A 26,372-nucleotide genomic window follows, 5' to 3' on the forward strand; every position below is an offset into this window, starting at 1 on the left:
TGAATTCAGGTAACAAATGTCAACTATATTGTGATCTATCCCTAATGTTTAGCTTTAGCAATATATTCCTATTTTATTAAAGGTAACTTACCCCTCCCCCAGAAAAATATTTTGCCATATGGAACTACAAGCACTCTTTTAATTATGATTATTACAGCATGCTATCTTATGGATTTAGCATTCCCAAAAAACTCCAATTTTGTATCAAACACTCCTTAGGAGCTCACAAAGGAGGTCATCCTTTTTTCCCCCCAACAGGTACACTTTCTCATGCGACTCTCTGCCAACTGGGCATACACCAAAGACTCTCAGAAGGTGAAAGCTTACAACTGTATCCGTGCAAAGGAAATCCATGAGCTGGAAGAAATTCAGAAACAGCAAAGCTGTAAGGAAGATGTGCCCATTTGTCCAAAACGGTATAATGAAACATAGCATTACTTTTTTGGCCAGATGTGCCTATTAAACAGGGTGGAGAGCTACTTTTTGTTTTTAATTTGTAATGTATATAAGCGACTGATTATAAATTGATTAGAAAAAAAATGTTACTTACTGTAGCTGGGAGAAAAAGATTACCATAAAAAGAATAAATGTTACTAATTAAAGTATATAAATAGTTGAAAAGGTGATTTTTTTTTTTTCTTTAAAATTAGAATCTTTTGTTAGGAAATCTGCCTTGTTGCTGAATTGGCCAGTCTTCAGACTGTGTGTGTGTATATAGAGGTGTATCAGTTTTTCTAGTTTAAGTATGATGAGTTTACTTTAACAACTTGCATTTAAAATTCTATACAAGTCCACCCCTTCTGATCAGCCTCAAAAATAAAATCATAACATCTTTCAAGTAATAACCATTTATTTTTATTGTTCTGCATTTTTAACACATCTACTGTTAGGTAAGAGCATATTTAGTGCAAAAGAATGAGCTTACACTAACAGCAATACTTTGTTTATTTGCTAGCATGTCTACAGACTGCTTTGTATTAAAGTATTTAACACAGAGACAATATTTACTTACATGAAATACTGTAACAGTTAAACGTTTTACAAAGAGTGTATTTATAAACAGTAGAACATACCCATTACTAAAAAGCACATAACCCCTAAAATTACCTCCTTAAAACTTTTAAAACAAAAAAAGTCAGAAACCATTCTGCAGATTCTCGTACCAGTCTTTAAGAGGGTTGGGGTGTGTCAACATGTGCGCTTGTGTATGTACACCCACAATTCTGCAAAAAATAGTAACAAAAATAAGATCCTGGGAACTACACATAACACATTTAAATATGTCAAACAGAACAGTTTAAGAAAAATGTAACAACTGAATAAAACATTTCCAGTGCAATTACAGTACCTTTCTATATGAAATCAATACCTTGATCCAGTCATTCTTGGGCTAATACATGAGCACAAAATGCAGCCTTGAGACCAATTGTATCAAATGAAAGACACAAAAAGTAAAACAAAGCAGGATTGTTATTAGTACTGTGTATTCCTAGTGATTGTAGCACAAAGAAAAATGTGACCTATTCAATCCACATCTGTATCTCATGTCAGCAAAGCAAAAAATGAAACATTACATGGTTAAATAATATTACAGTAAGTCATCATTTAAACGTCAATACATGAATGTCTATTCTACATGCTTCTGTCCCACCCTAGCTTATAACAGCCATAAATACTTTCTTGATGCCTGAACTAAGATAGTACTCCCCCTTTACAAGTCTAGCTTTACTAATGCAAACCCAGTAGGAAAAACTGATTCATTTTAAACCATAAAAGAACCCGTCATAACTATGATTTGCTTATTTACGTACGTTTAAATTCATTTTTAGTAAGTAGGGCTAGTGTAAGAGGTATCTATAGAATCACAATGACCTGAAATATGCTAGTTAGCATAAAAGCACATTAAAAAAAAAAAAAACTAGCAGCAGTATAATGGAAGATAATGCTGTAATGGGAATGAAGTACCAAAATGTAAAAAAAAATAAATTAATGAAAGCATTTTATATTCATCATCCAAGACAGTGACCTCAATAAGGACCAACAAGAAATGATTATTCTATTCAGAGAGTAACAAAATTTGATTCATTACAATTCTGAAAAATGAGTAAACACAGAGCAAACACAAATTGTAAAACATATCCTCTGCACTTGAAATGTACCTTCAGATTGAATGCTACCCTTTTGTACAGTATGTAGTCACTTGCCAAAATAAATTGCACTTGACAGTTATGCCTAGGTTTCCCTTATAACTTGACCACCACGCTGAGAGATAACAAAATGTTAAAAAGCCATCAGGTTATCTCGTACCTTAGTAAATATTAAGCACTTTACATATGGGAAAGGTGCCGTAGAACTAATATTATTTTAAAGTATATTAGCAAAGATGCTGTAATCAAAATTTTTTAAATGTACGGTTTTATATTTCTCATTCAGCTTCAAATTTAGTTCAACTAAATCCATTCCCTAAAATCAATTTAAAAAATTAAGGTTTTAAGAATTTAAGTCCATAAACTAAGCTAATTCTTTCCTCTTAACAGCCAATGTGCCTTTATTTTAAAAATACAAATGCTTACTAAAATTTAATAAACAACGTATTGCAGTTGTATTATTCTGTCGCCAAGACAGCAAAATTAAGCACTGTAAAAAAAAAAAAAAAGGGAAGTTCAAACAAATTTGTTTAGGGAACAGTTACTGGTGGAAGCAACGCACATTTTGACTTGGCATTTATTTTAGCCAGTTTTATTTTCAGGTATTTAATATAAAAACCATTTGTGATCAAAACAAGGCTAAAAAAAAAAAAAATACAAGCATAATGTAAACCTAAAGAATCAAGTACAGTGAACTCCCAAAAGTGCCTTTAAAAAGACTAAAAATATGCTTTAGAACATTCTATATTTGTATTTTTTAGGTTGCACTATTGTGTTTGTTGCAGTTACAGGCTTACAGTTTGAGGACCACTAACTAACTGCCTGTAAGGACACCTATATTGTCAGAGAGATTAAACTAAATGTTAGGAATGGGACAAGAACTTTCCCTTTCACTGAAAACACGCAACCTACTCCTCTTTAATAAAGGAAGTAAACGAGGTCACAACCACATTCTGGAGGACTGCGAGAGGAAGGATGCAAAAATCAACATGCAGCAGGCAGCAAGATGATTTCCAGTAAGATTGGCAGTTGTAGGATATGTCTTCCAACTTGAACTGCTGCAGCACTCTGGTAGTAGAAAGAGTCAGGTGATAGAACACAATACTGCAAAGATTAGCTTGTTAATTTATGTTGCCCTTTTCTTCAGAAGGTAAGCAAAGCTATTTATATAGAAGCGGAGAGAATTAGTTTGTGTCTGGATGCCATTGTGTTAAATGTCTGCTACCTCAGCAGCATAATGATGAGGAAGGTTTTCTGTTGCCATGAAGATCAATTGTATTTCCCAAAATTGAGTGCTCAAGTTGTTCTTCAACAGCTAAAACTTGTTTCACTGCCTGCTCAAATGCAATATCTACATTTGTGTCATCCTTAGCACTAGTTTCAAAGTAAGGATAATCACCATTCTCTTTGCACCATGCATGGGCCTCCTCTGTTGTCACCTGGCGTTCCACCTTATCTACTTTGTTCCCTAAGATAACAAAAGGAAAGTGCTCAGGATCCTTTACATCAGAATAGCGGATGAATTCTTTCTTCCAGCACCCCAGATTCTCAAAACTTTGGTGGTCATCCACACTAAAGGTAAGAAGACAGCAATCAGCCCCACGATAGAAAGGTGTCCGGAGGCTCTTGAAGCGTTCTTGCCCAGCTGTGTCCCAAATCTGGAGTGTCACAAATCGTCCATCTACTTCCAAATCCCGGTTCAAAAACTCAACACCAATGGTGTGGAAGGACTGGGAGTCAAATTTGTTGGTAACATACCTATTCATCAAAGAACTTTTACCAACTCCACCATCGCCTAACAAAATAACTTTCAGAAGCAATGACTTTCCACTCATAATAGAAGTTAAATGGGCAATCTTCCTCAAATCAATGTTGCCTAAAAAAAAAAAATAATAATAATTAGTGAAACTTGGCTCTTGTACATGCAAACTTACTGCAATTCAAAACACATCCACCTTTCCATTTTCTGAACCCACAACCCCTTCAATATTGGGCACAGACAGATGTTGCTTTGACCATCAGCAACAGATGCAGAACAAAAATACCATCACCTACAGGCACATGTCCATACTGGGACCTATTTATTAGTTAACCAACTTAAAGGAATGATCATGTGGCCATTGTCAAATGTATTATGTTCCCAGTCTTGTCAAAGAACATCTCTATATTTCAGAGAAGCTCTGGGTATTCTGGGAAAACCAAACAGACATTCAAATCTATAAACTCCTCATTATTTTGTTTCTGAAGTTTTAAAAGCTATGTCCTAAACCTTGCTAGGAAGATTTGGGGATAAAAGAGAAAGGGTAAGGAAGTGTGCAAATCTGACAAGTACGTTCAAGCAGGATTTCTTACAATAATGTGTTACAATAAAGCAGAAAGTAAACTGAAAATTTCCGTTGTGACAAGCAGCCATGGCCATTACCTGGCCGGGATACCAGCTAGATGGAAGGACCAGGGAAGAGAGCATTTCTACAAGGCACTACCTTCCCCAGGACACTAGAGGGCAGCCCTCCTGGGTGGCTGTGCAACCACAGCTTCCTGCAGGGCACAGTTGGAGTTTGGCCCAGCCCTGTTGGTTTCCATGGGGGCTTCCAGGGGGTGCTGCAGAGCACTACATTGGGCTTTCGCCACACCAGGAAGTGATTCCAGGTCTGATTAACAAGCCACCAGGAACACTCCCAGGACCAGCTTAAAAGGAGCCGCCTCACTTTATTTAGGGAGCCAGAGGCCAAAGGGGGGCTTGCAAGTGGGGTTGGAAAGGTGAGAAAGAGAATGGATTGTGATTGCTGCATAGTACTGTGCTGAGCGAGGCAAAAGCCCTTTCCCACTTGTAAATAAACATGGGCTGTGCTAGAACTCATGTCTCTGCCCGTCTGTATTGGGGATGGGGCAGCTGGAGCGCCCGGGTTTCCGCACCGGTCACATGGGACTTTCACGCTGAACGATGCTAATTAACAGGGAATAAATTGCCTAAACTAGACAATTATAGTGTAGGGCTATGTTGCAAAATTAAAAGTTCCTCACTGCTCATCCACATTAATAGAAGGGAATTTAACAATTCATAAATTGTTCATTCTGGTTTGCCAAGGCAAAAGATGTGCTAGCAAAGATGCAAAACCAAGGCTTAACTCTTTGCTTGCCTGGAAACACCATGGGAAGAGTAGAGCACAAACAAGCCTGCAAGCAGATTCGACCATAATATTTAGGATCACATATTGTAAAACATTTAATAAACATATTATTTTAAAAAGTTACATTAAAACATGACATACTGTATTAAGAACATTTCCCTTTTTTTTTTTTCTTTTTTTCATTCCAGCTGATAAGTCAAGAAAAATGACACCTTTTATTGGTTAACTAAAAAGATTACAATATTGCAACAGGCCTGAGCTGCCTCAAAAGCTTGAATATTGTAATCTTATTAGTTAGCCAAGTAAAGGTGTCATTCTACTTGACTTCTCATTGCATCCATAATGGTTAACACGGTACAACACCTTACTACTTCATTCCAGCTGTTAATAAATGCAAATATACACAGCTTTCTAGTGATGCATAAAATGCTTATATGACATTTGGGAATCATAATGCACACCTGGCAGATTTTCATTTTCATAAATGCAAAACAAATGAGCATCACGTTTTCGTTAAACCTGTGTACTGTCTTTTAGTCCTCAGCCCCATTGTTTTACTCACTTTCACCACATAATTGTCCTCCCTTCTCAAAGAGCACCTGATAAACAAACAGTTATCATTTAATAAAGAATTACACTAAGGCCATCAATCTATGTAAAACAGAATGTCTGTCTGTATGTTCCTTATATACTTCTACACCCTTTGCTTGATCTGAAATAAATTTTGCATTGGTGTTCTCTAGGACCATACAGATAAGATAGACTACTTTCAAGTCCAAAATTTTGCCCTGAATTTTGTTTATTTTCTCCTTTGTATTACAGTTTGCTCGGCAATGCCACCTGCATGCTCAGAGAAGTGAAACATCTGAACAGACTGAAGCAAAACTAGTAGACACAAATAACCAGAGCTTATCATTACTTACCCAGGCAACTCCACATGCTGCTTCTATCTACTATAATATAGAAAGGAGTATCTTGTGCTTTTGCGGGGGTGATGGGTGAGGCTTGATCAAAAGTGGAAGTGCAGCACAACATAAAGGAAATTTAAAGCAGTACAAACTGTCCACCTTCAACTAAGAGGACAAATTTGACATGACAGCATTCATGGTTACAACCCAGTTAGGAGTTACTGCGATGCTGCAGTCCAACTAGACCCCAAAAAAAAGAACAGGTTCTTCACGCATGAAAGCAGAGACATTGATAGAGAGGCAGTGTGGATGACAGCTGGGACAGCTAGAAATAACAGGGTCACCATTTAAAAGCACAAACTTTTGCTTTCTTTCCTTAGCTTATTCTACAAATTTATCTGGGCAACGGCAAGTACTTTGGCTAGTAGGAAAGGAAAAAGCAAACGGAGTAAAGTATGAAACAATGAATTCACATTAAGCTGGCAACACTCCATATAATTTTGAATCATGCAACACAGCCAGATAATCATGCTGCAGCTAAGCAAAATCAATCCTTCAAATATTATAAAAGCTGTACATTCTTGGTATAGTCTTAATTGCTTCTTTCTATTTATTTACTAAAAATTGAGAAACTTCTCCAAAGCTGTATTGTTTACGGTGGCTGGAAATTATTCAATAACATAAATCATTGGTGTTATGGAGAAAAAGTGGTCTTGGAGAAAGACTTTGATGTTTTCTCATACTATATAAATTTGTTTTCACTAAGGATTACTGGAGATTTGACATTGCCACTGCCTCATTATGTACTGTATACCACATTATTCCCCAGCCCTCTACTGCTTATGGCAAATGCTTTACGATATATTACGGCAAGGACCACGGACACTTTAGAACTGAAAAATATCATCAGTATCAATGACAATCTGTGAGTATGTAATTTTGTCTCTCAGTAAACAAACTACCTAAATTATCCATCTTTAGGAATGAAAGGGAATTGCTTATAAACTGAAATGGAGAGCTAAAAGCATACCTGTCTTACAACAATTGAATATACTCTTGTTAAAACACTTTGGATATGCAATAATTTAATATATGGGAAATCTACAAATGTGAATAAATATGCAGGAACATCCTGTGTCTCAAAGTGGGTGTATTTGGTCAATTTTTAGTTTTTTCTTTTGACTTATAATTGTAAATAGCTGGTGATAAGTTGCTCAGAAGAGAATTCTTTTTACGTAAAAATTGCTAAATACAGCTTCACCTAACAGGAACTGTCTTGGGTAAATGACAGAATGCCACGGTTGCGAAAAATGAACATCAAACAGACAAAGATCGCAATTAAGAAGTCTAACAAAACTAAAACATCATTAAAATAAATCATTAGGGGTTGATGTACATAATTATAGTATTTGACTTTTGGCTGTATAATGCATGTAGGTTTTTTGCATATTTTTAAAAATCAAAGGTGTGTGTCTCATGAAAAAATATGTATACTTTAAAATAAATTTCATTAGATTATTTTTTTTCTTGGCTTATTTACAAAATTGAAAATTATCTTTTATACAAAAGCCCTTAGTGCCTGTCAGTTTACCTTTCTGATGAGCTTCAAATTTAAGTGAAATTCATACATTATACAGTAATCCCTCCTCGATCGCAGGGGTTGCGTTCCAGAACCCCGCGCGATAGGTGAAAATCCACGAAGTAGAAACCATATGTTTGTATGGTTATTTTTATATATTTTAAGCCCTTAAAAACTCTCCCACATGGTTTATAAATATTCTCCGCACAGTTATACAGTAAACCCTCGTTTATAGCGGTTAATCTACTGCAGACATAAATGAATTTCCACGAAGTAGGATTCTTTATTTATAAATCTAATATTTTCGCAGTTAGAGCACAGAAAACCTGTTTACAACCTTCTAAATACGTTTTTTAACATTATTAGAGCCCTCTAGACATGAAAGAACACCCTTTAGTCAAAAGTTAAACTGTGCTCCATGATAAGACAGAGATGACAGTTCTTTCTCACAATTAAAAGAATGCAAATATATCCTCCTCTTCAAAGAAGTGCCGTCAGGAGCAGAGAATGTCAGAGAGAGAGAGAAAAGCAAACAATAAAAAATCAATACGTGCTGTTAGAGCTTTTAAGTATGCGAAGCACTGCGCCGGGAAGCATATTGTATATCATTGAGGAGATTTATTTAATACGTAATACTTTCTCTGATTGGGTATCTTCTCAGCCATCCGCCAATAGCGTCCCTTGTATGAAACCAACTGGGCAAACAAACTGAGGAAACATGTAACATAAATTAGAAGGCCCATTGTCCACAGAAATCCACGAACCAGCGAAAAATCCGTAATATATATTTAGATATGCTTACATTTAAAATCCACGATGGAGTGAAGCCGCAAAAGTCGAAGCGCGATACAGCGAGGGATCACTGTAAACTTTTCAAATCAAAACGTATGTCTGGCAACCTTAGGCCATCATAGTGATTTGTGTGGTCCCTTTTACCTCACAAAACTAGCTGACTCAATTAGAAACTAGTTCCCAAAATATTTGTGATTCAAAGTCATAAAGTAAATCTATGTATGTGTACTGTGAGAAGTTAAAGTGCAAACCACTCTAAAAAGAAAGGGACAAGCATGAGCCAACACTCAAAGATTGAAAGCCACATATTCTTTTTAAGTCTCTGACCACTGTATTATACTGCTAAAAAGGAAATAAAAAAAAAGCTTAATTTTTGCATTTCATTAGCATATCTTTAGAGTGTTTTTCATTCTACCAGAACCTTTTCTTTCTAGTTTACTACAAGAATGACAATAGAATGCATTTTAAAACATATGCATACCTGTCAGATTAATCTTTTCTAAACAACAGTATAACTATTACACTGTGTATATTTAAACCTCTACACCAAGATAAAAAAAGTAAACTATGAAACTATTTAAAATGATACACTCCAATGTTGAACCAAATATTTGTAAGACTGGTTTGAAATTCCATCAGCAGCAAAACACAAATTTTGAAATGCATCCTTTAACATCAGCAAAGTCCTACAACTGTCCTGCTTCTGTGGGCATATGGAGAAGTTAAGAGGTGGAATCTGATCTCTACCTAGAAAGTTACTTATGTACCATTAAAACACATGCTTGAAGCTTCATGTCTGCTTCCAACAATATGAACTGTATGATGTGTTACCTAAACTGGATATGCATACTACTACTTGGTTGATGACGGGTTGCTATAAAAAGATTTCAAGGTAACGGTGACCCATAGGACATCCTATCAGAATCAGAAAACGGGAACTGAAACGTGTACCAGTCAATCATGGAATCCACTTGTATATATACCTTCCCTTACTCATACCAGTCCAATTTAAAAAAAAAAAAATCACATACTGCATAAATAGTAAAACGAAAACATCTCTGGAAAAAGTTAGGAAACAATCAGGTGACACATGAAAGAAAATGAAACACTGATACCAATCAGGTGGGAGATATCTGCCCAGACCCTTACTTCAGTTCACATCTGACAAGGCCTACCAGTTTCTACAGTGTACAGTATATACAATGCCCAATACACTATGGCTTTTGCTTTTCCACAGATTTAACAGAACCATAGGCTACAATTCAATGTAAGATTTTTTTACAGAACCAGTGCAAACCAAGAGCACACAGGACATTTGTATTAATTGCCAGACACAACTGTAGTCCAGTTAAATAAATACTGTACTGTAGTCCCTTTCAAAGTGAAATTACCCTCAATTAAACTGTTCGCAATATGAATCTCTTACCGCTGTAAGGCACCAGTACTGAATCTGAACCCTAGCCCCAGAACTACAGTGCAATCAAGCAGAGGTTCATTTAACCTGGAGTTCAGTAAACTACAAGGCACTTTTAGATTTATAGATTGGCTGTGCTGAAGTGCGGCCAGCTAGATAACTGGGCATAGCGCCAGGCTTCGTTACCGCACATCCCAAGGATGAGTTCAATGCACTTTTTACACAAATTTGTTTGTTGACGCCGCTTGTACATGGCCAGTCAATCAATTCATTGAAATGTCATTAATTTTCCATGAAAACTATATGCAGTTGATATGTAAATTTATTTTAAAGGCCCGCATTCACTCTTGATTTAAGCCAATAGGAATGTTTTCTGCTGATCAAGACAGCAACAAACCGTCAAGCTTCGCAGCCCTTAGGTGTAAAAACAAATGCAAACCCTTCTACATCAATCAAGATCAGTCATTCCCCAAAGACATTAAAAAGTGCATACAAAGGGGGAAAACAAGTAAACAATTAAAGGTCTGGGAGAGAAGTGAAACTAGAGGACCGTGATTTGCTTCCCTTCTCCTCCACGCGCATCTTCCATCGCTACGGCTCCCTATCTGGCAGGAAGGAGTCGTCTGCCAAATGCGCACACGCACGCGCAGCCCGTCCTCTGCTTAAAGCCCGGCTCACTATTTCGCTTCGTCCCGGTTCGACACTAGATTCAATATATCGCCGACACATATCCTACTCAATAAAGGCGCTGTGTCGAGCGTAAGGTAAAGAACACATAAACTGCACAAGAGGGACGTACACTGGCGGCTTATTAGCTATCCACAAATTACCCGCGACAACCATTGCGTTTGACAAAAAAATGCCGAATTTTAAAGGTATCAGTATGAATTCTTGTAAAAGTACAGCTTGTTTATTATCTTCTGTATGAAGGGTACCTTATAGTCCCTGCATAGCGCGCTGTCTCCAGGTAATTTTTTTTTTTTTTTTGGTCATTTGGTTTTGGTCCCCCTCTTGGAGCTTTTCTTGTTCTTTATTAGCGAGCCGCCGCAGGTGCCGCGCACCCGTCACTCTCCAGCCGTGCGCACTCCCGACATGAGAGGAACTGGTGCCGGGCGCTTTTGTTTTGTAGGAGTGGAGGAGGGAGCGAAGGAGGGGAGAGAGGAGGCGACGGGGTGGGGATTAGCGGCAGCCGGTCGCACGCCTCAGGGTCTGAGGTAATGGAGTTGGGAGTACTTATTTTTTTTTAAACTGCTTTTGAAACGTATTTAGTTTGAATAACTATAAGCCAGAGCGGCACAATGACTTCAACTTATTTTCGTTATCTGTGATAAACATCGAGTCCACGGGTGTTCGTTAATACTGTAGCTTTGGTTTTGACTTCCTTCTCGACCCCATCCATCACTTCCTGTGCTCCGTGCTGCGGAGTAACGGTGGAGTGAAGGGACCTGGTAGTTATCGTGTGCCATGTGTTAAGGAGATCGGTAGGTTTTATTCCGGTGATATCCGACTTTCAGACGAGTCATGCATTACTGTTGTTGTTGCTGCTGCTGCATGTGAGTCTCTCGGCGGTGCGAAGCAGTTCAGCTTAGGGGTGCTTGTAATGACCTGCACAGGAAGCCGACCATCTCACGTCTACCTGGATAAGTTGAGAGGGACTTTAGGAAGTTATTTTCAAAGCGAGTTCCTTTATCACACTTAAGGCAACGTGCGATCAAATTTCAGTAGTACTTTCTCTCATACATCCTGACACTAACGGTTTGCAGGGAACGGTGGGCACTGATTTTAGTTTCCTCACTTTACAAATTCAAGGGAGAGCTTTTTAATTTTTTTAAATCTTTCTTCGCGTTTTAATGATTTTGCTAGCACTTGTTTTGTCGTTTCACCAGATTTATTTTATTGTAGCCAATCAATAAAACACTTATATAAAAAGTCCTGTCATGATTTTTTTAAATTCTAACATTTATAATGTTTCCAATATTTTGAATACTAGAAATTATTTCTTTGTTTCAGAAGGAATGGTCAGAAAGATGAGCCTTGATCTCCGCATAGTAATGGAAGCCACAATAGTTTAGTTCGGTTTTTTGCAGGATTATCCTTCCTTCTACCCCATGAGCCACTATTTCAAATTGATGGTCTGCAGTCATTCAGTCGGCCTTGCTTGTGTGCTGGAATTGGCCACAAATTAAATGTTCACTTGAAAGTGACCTAAAGTGTTGTCTTTTACTTTTTCCTTTCCTTTTCCTTTATTGTTTTCTGTTATGCTGCTTGTGACAGAATGAGACATGTTTTACACATGACATAAGTGTTTACAGTCCAACACAGTATGCATCATTTCTTATTACTACATTACATTTATGTACAGTGATTTCCTTATAGTTCCAAGCAGTATGCTGAATTCATCCTTTGTATTTATAATGGAGTGTTTCCGTTTGATATGAAAGCTTATTGGCCATTTTTAGAGTAAAGTGTCTCAATGACCCATTTTTTGTCATTTATAAATGTGTTTTGGATTTAATTGTACCACACTGAAGTGAAAAAAATGGATTGGATCTTTTCAGTTATTGACTTAATAAAGTTCATGATAAATTACACAGGTCTGTAAAAGTAAACTAATAAATTGTTTCAACTATGAATAGTTATTTTTATTCATGAACACAATAAAAATTAACTAAAATGTTTCTGTCATATTTAAGTACAAAATTGAATTATTACATTATTCTGAATCAATTTAACATGAAAATATTTATTCAATCTAATATTTTAAAACGTATATGCAAAGAAAACAACAATACATGTTCATTGACTTACATATAACCTCTCTAGTTTTTTTGTCACTTCATTTTTTGCCCGTCATTTGTTCACTTTGTCTGGTGTATCCCTATGAATCACCCAGCAGTAATCTGCCATCATACTGACATCCCAACATCCAAGGTACCGAATTTTCTTGTCCTTGATATCCTGATGGAATATTTCACCCTGATCTTCACTCACTGCTCCAAGATTTTAAGCGAATAATTCCAGATGCTAGTCCAAAAAAGTAAAGGTGACGACTAGTGCTACAACTCAGTTTCTTAAATGTAACTAATAATTTTTCACAGTTTATCATTTGGATCTTTATTGGTACCTAAACAACTAGAAACTACTGCTGCTGCATCTTTGAATGATACCCAAGCCTTTCGATCCAGGTCATTTATCGCACCATCAAATTCTGCATCAGAAATCAGTTTTGTAATATCCAGCAAAAATGCTCTCTTTCCGTTTAGCTTCTGACAATCCTGGCTACATTCTGTTTCAATTCATAAAAAAGTCTCCTTCTTATGATAGATAGGACTTTGACATACTGCTTCATTAAACCTAGCTCAGTAAGTTAAGGAGCGAAGCAGGACTTTATCTGGAACAACCAAGCAAGGCCTGATAATGTTTTAGCACCAAGCTCTAACTTTTTTCCATCTGACCATTCCTTATGAATGTTCTGCTTTGTTCTGCTTTGTTCTGCTGTCTCACTCATAGAGAAAATACAGGAATTTTGTTTACCATTCATTCTGACCTAGTTGAGAGGTTGGGAGAACGAACTGGTACAGTGCATTGCCATACCCACCACATATCTCCCAGTAATGCTCATTGTGGTTAATTTATACAATTTCTTGTATTAGGAATTTGTTAGTTTTCACATAGGTCAGCAATTGTACAGCGCACTTGGAGCGATTGCAGGTTAAGGGCCTTGTAGAGTAGGATCTCTTTTGGCAGTGACAGGGATTCGAACTGGCAACCTTCGGGATACCAGTGCAGATCCTTAGCCTCAGAGCCACCACTCTGCCCTAAAAAAAATAAGTTCTTGTAGTTTTTTTTTGTTCGTTCTCCAGATGCACCGATTGAGCAACTGGCATTGATGCATATTTATTACCTTTATGAAGAAGTACTTGTTTTAGGTTGCTTTTAGAGGTGTCTATAAATAGTCTCCATTCTTCTGCACTGTAATCTCTGCCAGGTTTCGGCACCGGGCCATTTGCATCAGTGCCATAAACCAGGGATCCATCTTTCTTGAAATATGCTTCAAACTCTTCTTCTCTATTTTGGTACCAACAGAAAGTTCTGTCAGGATGTAATAAGGTTTTTTTTTCCTTTTATCTAATGGCTTCACATCCTGCTGCCTGATGTTGTGACTCATCACTGTGTTTAATTCCAGCTTTATTCTGAATGTATGTTTAAATAAAATAGCTGCTTTAAAAATTTCTTTTAATATAAGAAAATATCAAATTCAAACAAATTAGTATTAAAATAAAATATTGTTATTTAATTGAAGTGTGAAAATAATACAAAATATATAATTGACAGCTAAAAAAATGTGTTTTTATGAAAAAAGAATAGCCTATGTATTTTCAGTGTATACCTGGGTTATTGATATTTGGATGCCATCTATAACATAAGACTTTTATGAGCAGAGGATTTTACAAAAGAAAGAACCATGTTAGTTTTTAGTGTGCTGTGTAAATTAACAGTGTTGTTCACATCCAAAATATCTAAATTGGACTTGATTGGATTTGTAAAGCAGACACTTTTATTGATTGGTAAATAAGTATAAGTGTCCTATAAGTCCGTAATTATATATCTTAATCATGACACCACTCTGCCTGCTTGCCTGCTTCCCAGCCTTTGAAAATCATTACAGAGGAAAAGTGCAGACCCACTTATCTACTTGCCTCATTCAGCAGAGTCAGTGCAATTTAAGCAGTATAGGCTAAATGCCATTTTTTTCTTGTTCAGACCATACTTCTTATAAATATAAGCCCCCCAAATAGGAATAAGTTGGTTGAATAAAATTCAATATTGCTAAACAGTGGTTGACTCTGCTGTAGATTCTTGGGTTAAATCAGTATTTTTGTGAAGTTCATATTTTGGTGGGATCATTCTGCAAATAGTCCATCCTTCTTCCTATCTCTGAAAAGGTTAAACTAGTACATATTTAATAACACATGTGGAATATTATAATGACAGTGTAAAAATGGTTATTCATTGTTATTAAAGGTAGCATTCAGGTCCTCGAGCTGTTAAAACAGGTAAGCAGATGAACTGATATTCTGCAAATTGATAAAATGAAACCGCACCAGCACAAAATTAATTTTTTAAAGTTGATAAGCATATAGCTACAAAAAGTTTGTCTCCTGAAGTTTTTTCTTATTGTGATATGTTATGCTCTGGTTTCCTCCCATAATCCACAGACATAGCAGGTTAGGTGGACTGGCGATGCTGAATTGGCCCCCAATATATGTCTGTGTGTTCACCCTGTGATAGGCTGACATAATGTCCAGGAGGTGTTCTTGCTTTGTGCCTGATGCTTGATAGGACATGCTTCCCCATAATGCTACTCCAGATAAGCAGGTTTGGAAAGAGACTGGTTAGATGGCGTATTGTTTTAAGTTCAAAGGTGATTTTCTTTTTTTTCATAGCACTGTGCAAGTTTTACTGGAGGGTTTTGGTTACATCTTAGTTTTACTTTAGCTATAGACAAAATAACTTCTGCTAACAAACAGTGTTCCTAACAATGAGGTGTTTTTAAGCTTTTATATACTCCAGCCCGCAGACATGTTTCCACCTGTCTTATATAATGTATGCAGATTTTGCTTTATTTTCCCACTCCTCATATTCTGATTTTGAGATAACAGTGGGAGTCATGAATAATTTGACTTGCAGCACTGGTGCAACTTTATGAGTCTGTTTTTCCCAGTTTATACAATTATAGTATTTGATGTTTTTCATATCTTAATATCTGATGATTTTAGAAGTCTGTGTTATCTTTTGATTTATTTGAGCTATTATGAGCTCCTAACTGGAAGTTCAACAAACCCACAGGATTTTAATATTTTATTAATAGAACATTATGGGGCATGTGGGCTTTTCTGAGGAGGACAGTCTTCTAAATGTGGTCATGACTTTATTTGCATGCATGTCTTTGGGTTTCTAAAGTTTTTAATGTATGTACATATATAGCAATATCTGTATGCCCGTATAGATGCAGTATAGGCTACATGGAGGCTTAAGTTCCAAGTCTAAAATATTTAAATTTACTTAAATAAAATAGGTCTTTAGATATTCTTGTATGTTTCTTTAAGTATATGTGTATGTATGTATATATATATATATATATAGTGTGTGTGTGTATTGTATTTATGTATGTATGCAAGCTTGTTAATAGAAGTGTACTTTATATAAATTAATCTCTCTATATAATCTTCATTTGGATCTTGATCTTTATTTATCCGCGAATGAATTAGAAGAAAAAGCACTAGATGGCAGTAGAGAGACAGCTAAAACATAAGCATTGCATTAAGAATCTCCTCCAGGCTCTTACTACTGAAGACTGTAGTACTCCAGTCGCACCTCAAAACACAGACATTCAAACTAAACAAATTGTTGTGCTTTAAATTAACTAATCTTTATATATAATCTTAATTTAGATCTTGATCTTTGTTTGTCCGCGAATTCCACGCATGCGTAGACCACCTTCCAGTTTAGTATGTTGTTGTTACTCACGGATGTCAACAATGTGCCGAAATAACTAAAGGGGTGGTGGACAGTGTTATGCTGGTTAGCTCCTGAGGCCTGGTTAGAGAATGAGATTGCCGAAGATAAAAGGTACGTGCCTACGTAACATATGAATGAAAGAAAGACAGTGGGTAAAATGAATGACAACGTAACAGCACGTTCCGGAAATTATTATTGTTACGTTGTAGCCGGCGAGTGCTGCGCGTCTCACAGTTGTACCGTGGCTTGCTCACATGCCAGTGAAGTGATCCCTATTTATGCTTTAAAGAGCCTAGATAGCTATGTGTCCCCCTTTTATAAGCTAATTTAATAGGATTTTAAAACTTCACATTAAATCAACCGCATACATTTTAGAAATATTGCCAAGTGCTTGCCATTGCATATTACCTGTATTTAAGAAGAACATTTTTGAAATTGTTTAATATAAATTCCTTAACCATCTTAATCCAATTCAGGGTCGCAGAGGCTGAAACTTATTTTGGCATCATACTGTACTTTAGAGCCAATATGAATAGTCTGTTAATCTGAAATGCTAATATTTAGTAATGTGGGAGGAAACCACAGACAGCATCCAAAGGAAAACCCACACAGACATGGGAAAAATACGCAGACTCCACACAGACAGTACCTAGGTGTGAGATTCAAACCCAGCACACTGGATTAGCGAGGCTGTATGCAAAAAACACTGTTTAGCTCAAATCAATTTATTGTGAGGTGTTATTGCACAGGTGTTATTTTTTCTACAGTTGTATCTACCAGTGCCTTAGGTAAGTTTTGTACATTTCTCATAAAATATTTTTATTGTGCCAGATTATTGTGTTTACCAGTTTCAAGATTATTTTTGTCAATCAACAAGGCATTAGTTGTAACTTAATTCTAGTATGCTGTGTGCCATGTATTATAGAGAATTTTTAAGTACTAATGATGTTAGGGTTATTTTTATTTTTGAAAATTCCAATGTATTTTATTATATCTTTTTAGATTTTATATAATTCTCAGCATGAAACAGTCAAAAAGTTTTGTGGTGTTTCCACATCTTTCACGTTTTGGAGGCTTTCTGGTTTGGATCTGCCTCTATTCTTCCCATGCACAGCTTCACCCAAATTCCATGGAAATGCAAGCATTTGAAACTGCTAGCGTACTATCAGAAATTGAATTTGCTACTTTAAGTGACTATAGAGGCCCAGGCAACAATGACACAAGGAAGAACAAAGAGCTGCCAATAATCCTGTGGTGGAGTACCAGCCTCTTTCCTCATTTTCCTGGTGACAGAGAGCGAATTGACTGTGCAAAATTTTCCTGTATGGTGACTAACAACAAGAAGGTGCAACTTCATAAAAGGACTAAATCCATAATTTTTTACGGGACAGATTTTCGCGCTTATGAAGTTCCTTTACCTCGTTTGCCTCACCAGACGTGGGCACTTTTCCATGAGGAGTCCCCTATGAACAACTTTATTTTGTCCCATTTACCTGGAATCAGAATGTTTAACTATACTGCAACTTTTAGAAGAGAGTCCAATTACCCTCTCACACTGCAGTGGCTGCCATCTTTGGATTATCTGACTAACCCAGCAGTACCTGTGCATGAAAAAAATCAGTGGAGACTGGATGGCTTTGCTCCAGTCCTCTATATGCAGTCGCACTGTGATGTCCCTTCAGATCGTGACAGATATGTCCAAGAGCTTATGAAGTACATTCAGGTAAGATGCAGATGTTCGTATATTTTAGGATCTCGCATGACCAATGACTTGTGATAATTGAAGTATTATAATGTTGTTTCAAAACTTTGTAACACTATTCTCCTCAAAAATAATGTAATGATCAAATTTTGCTTGGAAGTAATATCATGCCTGTGATGAAGATTATGTACAAGTTTCTGATACACACATCTCTTACATAATACAGCCTGCAAGCCAGTCCTTCAATTTCACGATTAGCAAAAGTCCCTCTGTATATACCACCAACAGTTTTCCCATCTACTTGAAAAGATCTTATAAAGTGCAGCCATTGAAAACAACAACAAGGTGAATACTGAGTAGAAGCCATGGAAAAATAGAAATAATAAAAAGAACAAATAAATTGACAAGTATAGTTAACTGAAAGCCTATGATTAGTTGTGTGGGGAACAAAAATAAATCAGAGCCTTGAAGAAATAGTGACAGCAACAATTGTTTGGAAACTGAGTGCTATAAATTTACAAAATGGAAGGAATTTATAGTATCTTCTTAGGGCAAATTTAAATTACAATACTAATACTGTTGTATATAATATTACTACTATGAAGCAATCACTGAGAAGCATTACACTTGCATGCTGCAAAAAATGAAATCTAAGCAAGTGGAAAAGTATTTATATCATGACATTAAATCTTGTTTTCCTTATTATAAGAATTATTGACTTATCAAATAATCTGTATTTACGATCATTTAGCTTACTTTAAGAAATCTTGTCAAGTAAATTTTGCTTACCCCATTGGCAGATTTTTTTGCTAAATAAAAGCAGCAAAACAACTCCCATTTAAAGTTTTTTTGTCTAATTTTTTGCATAAGCATTTTTTTGCAGTGCATACAACTTAAAGCCATCATAGGCAGATGTTCTTGCATGTGCTACAGGCTTTTGCATTGTATTGGTTAGTCAAATCATTTTTATATACATATTATAGTGTCAACCATTTTTACATTGGAGCATGAGAACATAGAGCATCCTGGATACACAGGTCAAAGTCTTTCCTTTAATTTTGTGCACCAATAAAGTTAAGGGATGAGTTATCCAATTGTATTAAAAAAAAATTAGGGGATCAATCCAATTTCTCTTACTACGTCTCATTAAAATTGTTTCTTTGATTATATTTGCTAGGGGATTTTGACATAGTTTTGGAGGGCTTAAATTACATGATTGGCTTATTGGTACACTGTAATTTTCTGGATAGCACTCTGGCTTACTTTAATGACGGCCTTTATTTACTTTCCAATGTGGCTGGATGGTTTCAGCTCAAATATGTGTGATTCCTTTTACTGATGATCTGTGAAGTTTTTGAATACTGCATTATTATGGATTTGCAACTGTCTTTTATTTAAACATATATGCAAAAAATATATTGTGTTATAAGTTGCACCACCCCCTATATAACAGATCTAACTTGCGTTGGATTGCCCTTTTGTTTGATTTGTCTCAACATGAATTCTTTTCTTTTTTGTAAAAAGATTGATTCATATGGAAAGTGTCTTAACAACAAAGATCTACCTAATTCAAGACTAGAGGACACCTCAACTGCCACTATGGAAGACAGTGAATTCATGAACTTCATTACACGGTACAAGTTTCACCTGGCTATGGAAAATGGCATTTGTAGCGACTATATGACGGAGAAGCTATGGAGGCCACTGCATGTAGGAAGTGTGCCCGTCTACCGTGGTTCTCCCACTGTGCGGGACTGGATGCCAAACAACTATTCTATAATTCTAATTGATGACTTTCCTTCACCAAAACATCTCGCAGAATACCTGATTTTTTTAGACCAGAATGATGATGAATACTTGAAATTTCTAGAGTTTAAGAGCCCAGGAGGCATCAAAAACAGCATTTTAGTGGAAAGCCTGGAGAAGAGAGAGTGGGGAGTAAATGATATGAGCAAGCCCAACTACTTGAATGGCTTCGAGTGCTATGTGTGTGATCAGGAGAATGAAAGGATGTTGCTCGAAAGAGCACACAAGAAGTCTCCAACAACCGTGCCAAGTCCACAGGTCCATATTGCCTCTCACAGTCATATGGGATGCCCTCAGCCTACACCAGGATTTGGAAATGTGAATGAAATTACAGAAAATGATAGGTAAGTTTTATACTATAGTAGTGTTGCAAACAATATCAGTTTATTTTGAAACAATACAATTCTATCCATATAAGCTGCACTTTCTGGCTTGCTCAGTTTTCTGACAGTAATTTTAGACACACTGCTCTCCACATGGAGTGGCAGCTCCATCTCCTCTCACTCACTGTGCTGCTACTCACATCTCCACAGTGAAAACTGCAGCCTTCAAATGAAAGTGAATTCAGTGCAGGCACACTAAGGTGTGTTTGATTTAATATATGCTGTTTCTTTGAAACCAGACTGTAAACTTCATAAAAAGGATGTCATAAAATGCCACTTTCAGTTAATTAGTAAAAATAGTCTGTTTTATTAGCAACAAATTAAATTCTTTGATGATATCTTATCAACAAAGAAGTATGTAAATATGAGTAAGCATAGTAAAACAGCAATAAGAATCATTTGTTTCTTACCACCCAAGAGCCCATGAACATGGAAAGAAATGTACTCATCCGCTTTCTGTACTTACTTTCATAAACAATGTGAAAACATCTCCGCCCAAACTAAAACAACTGAAAATGCATATGGTGTAGCCATTTGGCTACACTTGGCAGACATGTCTCGGTTCTATCAGGAAGAGGAAGTGTCTTCCATTCTTGCACTTATACACAGAGAAGAGCAATCGCTAATACGAAAAACAAGGTGGAATTGTTATTGAGAGTAAGGCAAGCAAAGTGGCTGAGAAAATGTAATGAGCAGGATCCAACCAGGGAATGGTGACAAAATAAATACAAAACAATCTAAGAGTGTGATTATGGTGTGCATTTTCTTTTAACTGTTCGTTTTCACTCACTTACACTGCAATGCTGAGCCTGCATTTTCAGAAACATACGGTACAGGAGAGCATTATCAAAAGTTATGGGTGAAAACTGAGACTAATGTCTGTTTCTAAATGAAAACATGGTATGGTGGAAGTAGCTTCTAAGGTTTTTGAACAAGTGCACTCCCTCTCAAGTAATCTAGTTATCTTTGTTGTTTGTTTATAAAACATTTTGATCATCAGTTTTGCAAGGTATTGAAAATAGTATGACGTATCGATACTTTTCATAGCATTGTATCGTGGTTGGGAATTTCAGTATCGTGACAACCCCACTCAACAGTATGGTCCTTTATAAATTATTCAAAGCAGGTAAAGCACATTATTAAATCCATTATTACATAGCCTGCTGCTGTGAGATCTCAATATATAGTACATGTGATCAGGCCTGGATACTTATTTGTCACACACGTTGTGTTCAGTTTTTAGTTTGTTTTACAGAGTTTTGTGGTAAGTGTGGTGTCTGTATGTATTATTATTCCTATTTTCAGTCTTACTCTGCTTTATCTGCATTGATCTGGTACCTTGAGATGGGAAGTTGGTCTTACCAAGTTTGGTTCCTGCCTTGCGCCCGATTCATTCACAGTAAACACCCGAGTAACAGGTGAAGACATTTCAGAAAATTGATGGATTAAATGGTCTCAAACAAACCAATAGTTTTCAAGGAATGTATGTTCATAGGTCACTCCATTCTGATATATACAGGAAAAGATGTATGTTTTAACTATTAAAATAACACAAATAATGGATATACCAAGGGAAGTAAACACATTAATGAACAAAAGACAAAGTTTATCTGAACACCTGGACCAAGTCGAACAATAGTTTAGTGCCTGACTGACTAGGTACTCTTGCCCCCCAACCCCATCTTTCCTCCTCTAAAACAACACATCTCTCTCTGCATTTTGGCTACCTGACTTCTCAGGCAGAGATGCTTTGCACCAACTCACCTCTCAGCTGAAGAATTAATGGCAAGTAGCATCAAATGGCTTATGAAGTTTACCATGAGGTTTACAGTTCTATGAGCTTAGCCCCAGCATCTTTACTGAAGGAGCAGGGACCATCAGGCCACAGTTGTTCTCAGTGGCCCCTTTAAGAGTCTGCATCTGCATCTATGAGCAATGAAATACATTTTAATAATGGGGCTGTATGAGGGTCTGCCTGACTGCTTACCTCCTTTACAATGTTCAGCCTCACCCTCCTCACACCCCTGAGTCTGCCGTGGTGCTGGCCTGCTGCTATACTCCACACAGGGCATCTCATTTTATCTTGCAGAGTACTTTCTTTGGGAGTGCGGTTTACTTTCTGTTTTTATGGTTCCACGTGGACCCTTTCCCTGTACGATATGAGCCTACGTACATTTTGTAGCATGGCAATCTCTTGGCCCACCAAGCAAACTTTTACACCATTGAATGTTGTTTTTTGACTACATTGTACCTTCTGAAGTCTGTTTATATCATAACGTTTTATGTATTTTTCATTCAAATTTCAGTGAGAAGTGTTTCAGTTGATACTTTCTGTTTTTCAGCTGGTTATCAATGTGGCCTCAAGACTACTGGCAGAGCCTAGATCAGGCAGAGGGCCTGGAAGCCATGATTCTAAAAAATGAAACAGATCCTGGACGTCTATGGAATTATATTCAGGACATTATTACAAAAACTGGCAGTCACCATTGACCCCCTTTGGGCAGTGTTTCACTTTAAACCAAAGAATCCAGTAAAATACAAACCAAAGAAAGGTTCCAATGAACATTTAAAAGAACACAATGTATTTTGAATAGCACACTCTGTTTACTTGATACCTCAGAACATTGAATATGTGTGTTTGTGTCTATTTTTGACAGCAATTTGGTTTACATGGCATGTGCAGTTTACAGTTAATACTGCTCTTCTAAAAAGCCATCTGGTTTCTTTATTTATCAAATGCATGGGCTTTGTGCAATGACCCAACCTTGTCTTCTTAACTTGTACTTCAATGACTGCAAAAGGGGGTTTGTAAAAGTAAATTTTTATAAACATAATGCAACTTAAATAAATATGTTTTCTACATGTCTTACTTTTTCATTTATACATATTTTTATGTTCTCAGGATATCTGCATATTTTTTATGGTTTGAATAACTGCTGTAATTGCGTTTTAATAATAAAAGACATTTTCAATGTATTACAGAAATTTAAAAATTAAAAACAAAACACAGAATGCATTCGTTTATGGAAAATTCAAGTTTAATTGAATACCCAAACCACCAAACTCAGCGTTTGTTTCCTAATATAAAATATAATATGAATATATCCAGAACAGAGGGCAGGCAAAGATATTCTACAACAGCCTAATGGCGAGTACATAATACAGCGTGTGCATTCGGAATAATCCAATACAGCAGATCAGCACTAGCATCCCAAGAAAGGTTCAAATATGCCGTCATGGAGCTCAACATTCAGGGGTTTTTAACACAGCCTTGGTACACGTGAAGTATCAAAACAATTTCCACACTATTATCAGGAGAGTGCATACACAAGTGTTTTTGAGGACTGGAATAAGAATGCTAATATCGGTCCTCGCTATTCATCGCTCCAGCAGCTCACTCATATCGTGCTGCTGCTGTACCATAAATGGTGTGTTGTCTTAAAAATACTGCATACAGTTGTTAATCATAAAAAGGGAAAGAAAAATAGGGGTAAACTCTAAAAAAAAAAAAAAATACACCTTTCTTACTAGGTTTTCTCTTAACTGCATTTAAAGTTGCTTCAGCATTCTGTGATGTAGGAGCTGAGACCTCCATATTATGAAGTCTTGAATTAATCTGATACTCTAAACAATAATGGATTCAAAGTTCCTGACCCCGTTTGGTGTTTTCTTTTTTGCCCACTGACAGTGACATTTGCTGATGTTAGATGCTGGCAGACATAACGGGCAGAACTGTAACTAAAGCAACTGGCATTTCTTATGTTTATTGATAAAATAGTATTTAGATTGTTCTAGTAGTTTTTATAGTGACATGTTTTTGGTTTATTATGAAGTTGTTCAAATTTCACATACAGTAGTAAAAAAAAAAAAAAAGAATGGAGAAACAAGATTTTAGCGTGTGATGACTGCTCTTCAAACCTGAAAAATAAAAGAAAACAGTTAACATAGACTCCATCCTGCTCTCTTAAGTGCTACAAATGAGGTTTAAATGCAAAATCTGCCATTGCCAATACACTGTAACTTATTTCTCAGTTTTATGTGAGGATTTTTTATTGCCCGTGTTTAAGACTGATTTAAAGTTGCTCTTGCAGTTACATTTTTCATGACAAAGTCTTTCATATGGGTGGCCTCCATCTTCCCATTTATGTATCTGTCCAGTCATCCTAAAGTTTTGAGCCCATATCTTTGTCAGTCTTGTTGAACAGCACTGTGGTTAGTACTTGGACGTGGCTATTGTTCTGAGCCTGGTTTGGCATGTAGAACAATGTATGTGTATTGGGAATTAACTACCCGTCTTTTAAAAACAATTTAGGTGCATAAAAAGTACGAAAAAACCTCAGCTGCAATAAGTGGCTATAAAAAAACAACACACAGACGGAGAGATCTTTCACAAGCTCAGTCTGAGTTTAGAAATGGAAATTCTAAATAAAAAAAAAAAAACCTTTCAAGTTTGACTAGAGACTCTATGTTGAACATAACTTTAATGATTACATTTAATAATTAGAGATGGTACAGTACAATGGGAGGCACTGCCACCTCTGGGTGAAAGTGTTCCAAATTTGAATCCCTCGCCTGTCTCAAGTTTGCATGTTCTCCCTCCTGTGGGTTTATCGTGCTGTTCTTCTGGTTAGATCAATGAGAAACTGGGAGATCAACCATGCAAAAAACACCAAATCGAGGTCAAAGTTTCAATCGTGTGTCAAAAATAATGGATTAGAAAAAGGGTGTGTGAATGCATCAAGGCAGATAGAGAAGTGATCCCCAGGGTGACCTTTCATCTGTTGTCCCCTTAGTCAACAGGTCACAACCTTTGAGGACACTCTCCTAGCAACACAGAAGCTTGCCTAACGACGGGAATACAAAGTGGCATCAAAAATGACACAAAATAATTAACAAAAGCAAAAGAATTAAAGTAGAAAAACAATATTAAGTTTGAATTCTAGGGTTAAAAAAATAAGTGCTAGGTATCAAAAAATGATGAGAAAACAAATTCAAAAATCATAACAGTGTTAATTTGACGTGTGATTCCAAGATGGCCTAATGTGGCTGGAGTTATACTTCACGCGACTCATGCTGCAGCGGACGCTCCTGCTACACAAGCGTTGTAGTGTTCATACTTGCGCGCGTACTTTACGTAAATCTGGAGGAATCCACCAGGTGGCAGTACAAGATATTATCACAGTGAGTACATGTTCGGCTTCTCTGTTTTGTGAATTGCCTAGAACACTCATTAAATTCTGATGACTCCTTAACGCAATATCTCTGAAAATTATGTTTATTGATTAAATCCATCAATCCAGGGATGTGTCTATTCCAGCAAGCATTGTGCACGAGTGAGAAACAATCTCTGGACGAGGTCTCAGCTCATCGCAAGGTGAATACAAGCACACACATACACTAGCGGCACCAAATCCCCAAATCTGTATATCTTTGGAAGGAAACCTGAGCACAGTGTGGAATACAGGCAGGAAATACCAGCAACATAACTCCCTGCGAGACAGCAGTGCTATCGTTCCTCCACCGTGACACCCCCATGTGTGTAATTATTAACAGTATTCATTATTTAAATGAAATTATATGTAAAATGTAACATACACACTTTTATGCATTTCATCATGAAAGTGGTATCAAGTACAAATCTAAAGATTCTAAATGTGCAGAGAGTTGGAATATCCTACATTTAATTTGTTCTGTGTGGTGATCTATTGCTGCTTGCCGCTGCTGTCAGGTCCAAGAAGCTCGTAGCAATTAAAAACTGGGATGACGTTTACGATGGTCTGCATTAATGATAAAGTAAAGTTACGAGTTTAAAGTGGACATTTCGAGATTAAAGCCGAAATTTCCACTTTAATCAGAAAATACACGTTTTCACCGTGTCCTTTATTTTGTTCTCAGTGGCTCAAATACAGCGCTATACATTATGTTGCCGTTGTTAAGTTGCAAAAATAAAAAAAAAAGACGGCACAAAAGATGGTATGTGAGACTTTT

At 36.6% G+C, this 26,372-nt stretch overlaps 3 protein-coding genes across 8 annotated transcripts in view; 1 reads left to right on the forward strand and 2 right to left on the reverse strand.

The window, feature by feature from the left end:
- Positions 1–480: 480 nt before the first annotated feature.
- rab9b (RAB9B, member RAS oncogene family) lies at positions 481–11,086 on the reverse strand. The gene is made up of 2 exons (XM_039765831.1): positions 10,907–11,086; positions 481–4,023 (listed from the first exon to the last, which is right to left on the reverse strand). The coding sequence occupies exon 2, from the start codon at positions 3,980–3,982 to the stop codon at positions 3,374–3,376; it is 609 nt and encodes a 202-aa protein (XP_039621765.1). The 5' UTR covers positions 3,983–4,023; positions 10,907–11,086; the 3' UTR covers positions 481–3,373.
- Positions 10,655–23,329, forward strand: fut11 (fucosyltransferase 11 (alpha (1,3) fucosyltransferase)). 4 transcript variants are annotated; one of them, XM_039765827.1, is made up of 4 exons: positions 10,655–10,846; positions 17,496–18,216; positions 19,720–20,345; positions 22,727–23,266. In XM_039765827.1, the coding sequence occupies exons 2-4, from the start codon at positions 17,515–17,517 to the stop codon at positions 22,872–22,874; spliced, it is 1,476 nt and encodes a 491-aa protein (XP_039621761.1). In that variant the 5' UTR covers positions 10,655–10,846; positions 17,496–17,514; the 3' UTR covers positions 22,875–23,266. The 4 variants fall into 4 exon arrangements, with proteins under 4 accessions (XP_039621761.1, XP_039621759.1, XP_039621760.1 ...); XM_039765825.1 differs by lacking the exon at positions 10,655–10,846 and adding an exon at positions 11,008–11,185 and having other exon boundaries at positions 22,727–23,329; XM_039765826.1 differs by lacking the exon at positions 10,655–10,846 and adding an exon at positions 11,204–11,452.
- A 75-nt stretch (positions 23,330–23,404) lies between these two features.
- znf185 (zinc finger protein 185 with LIM domain) overlaps positions 23,405–26,372 on the reverse strand; it is a 103,196-nt gene continuing 100,228 nt past the window's right edge. For all 3 annotated transcript variants that reach the window (XM_039765824.1, XM_039765823.1, XM_039765822.1), the window contains one exon: positions 23,405–24,302. The gene's annotated coding sequence lies outside the window, so the exon portion shown is untranslated. The remainder of the gene's footprint in view (positions 24,303–26,372) is intronic.

Source organism: Polypterus senegalus, chromosome 10, assembly GCF_016835505.1.
Source record: "Polypterus senegalus isolate Bchr_013 chromosome 10, ASM1683550v1, whole genome shotgun sequence".
In the NCBI taxonomy this organism is placed as follows: Eukaryota; Metazoa; Chordata; class Cladistia; order Polypteriformes; family Polypteridae; genus Polypterus; species Polypterus senegalus.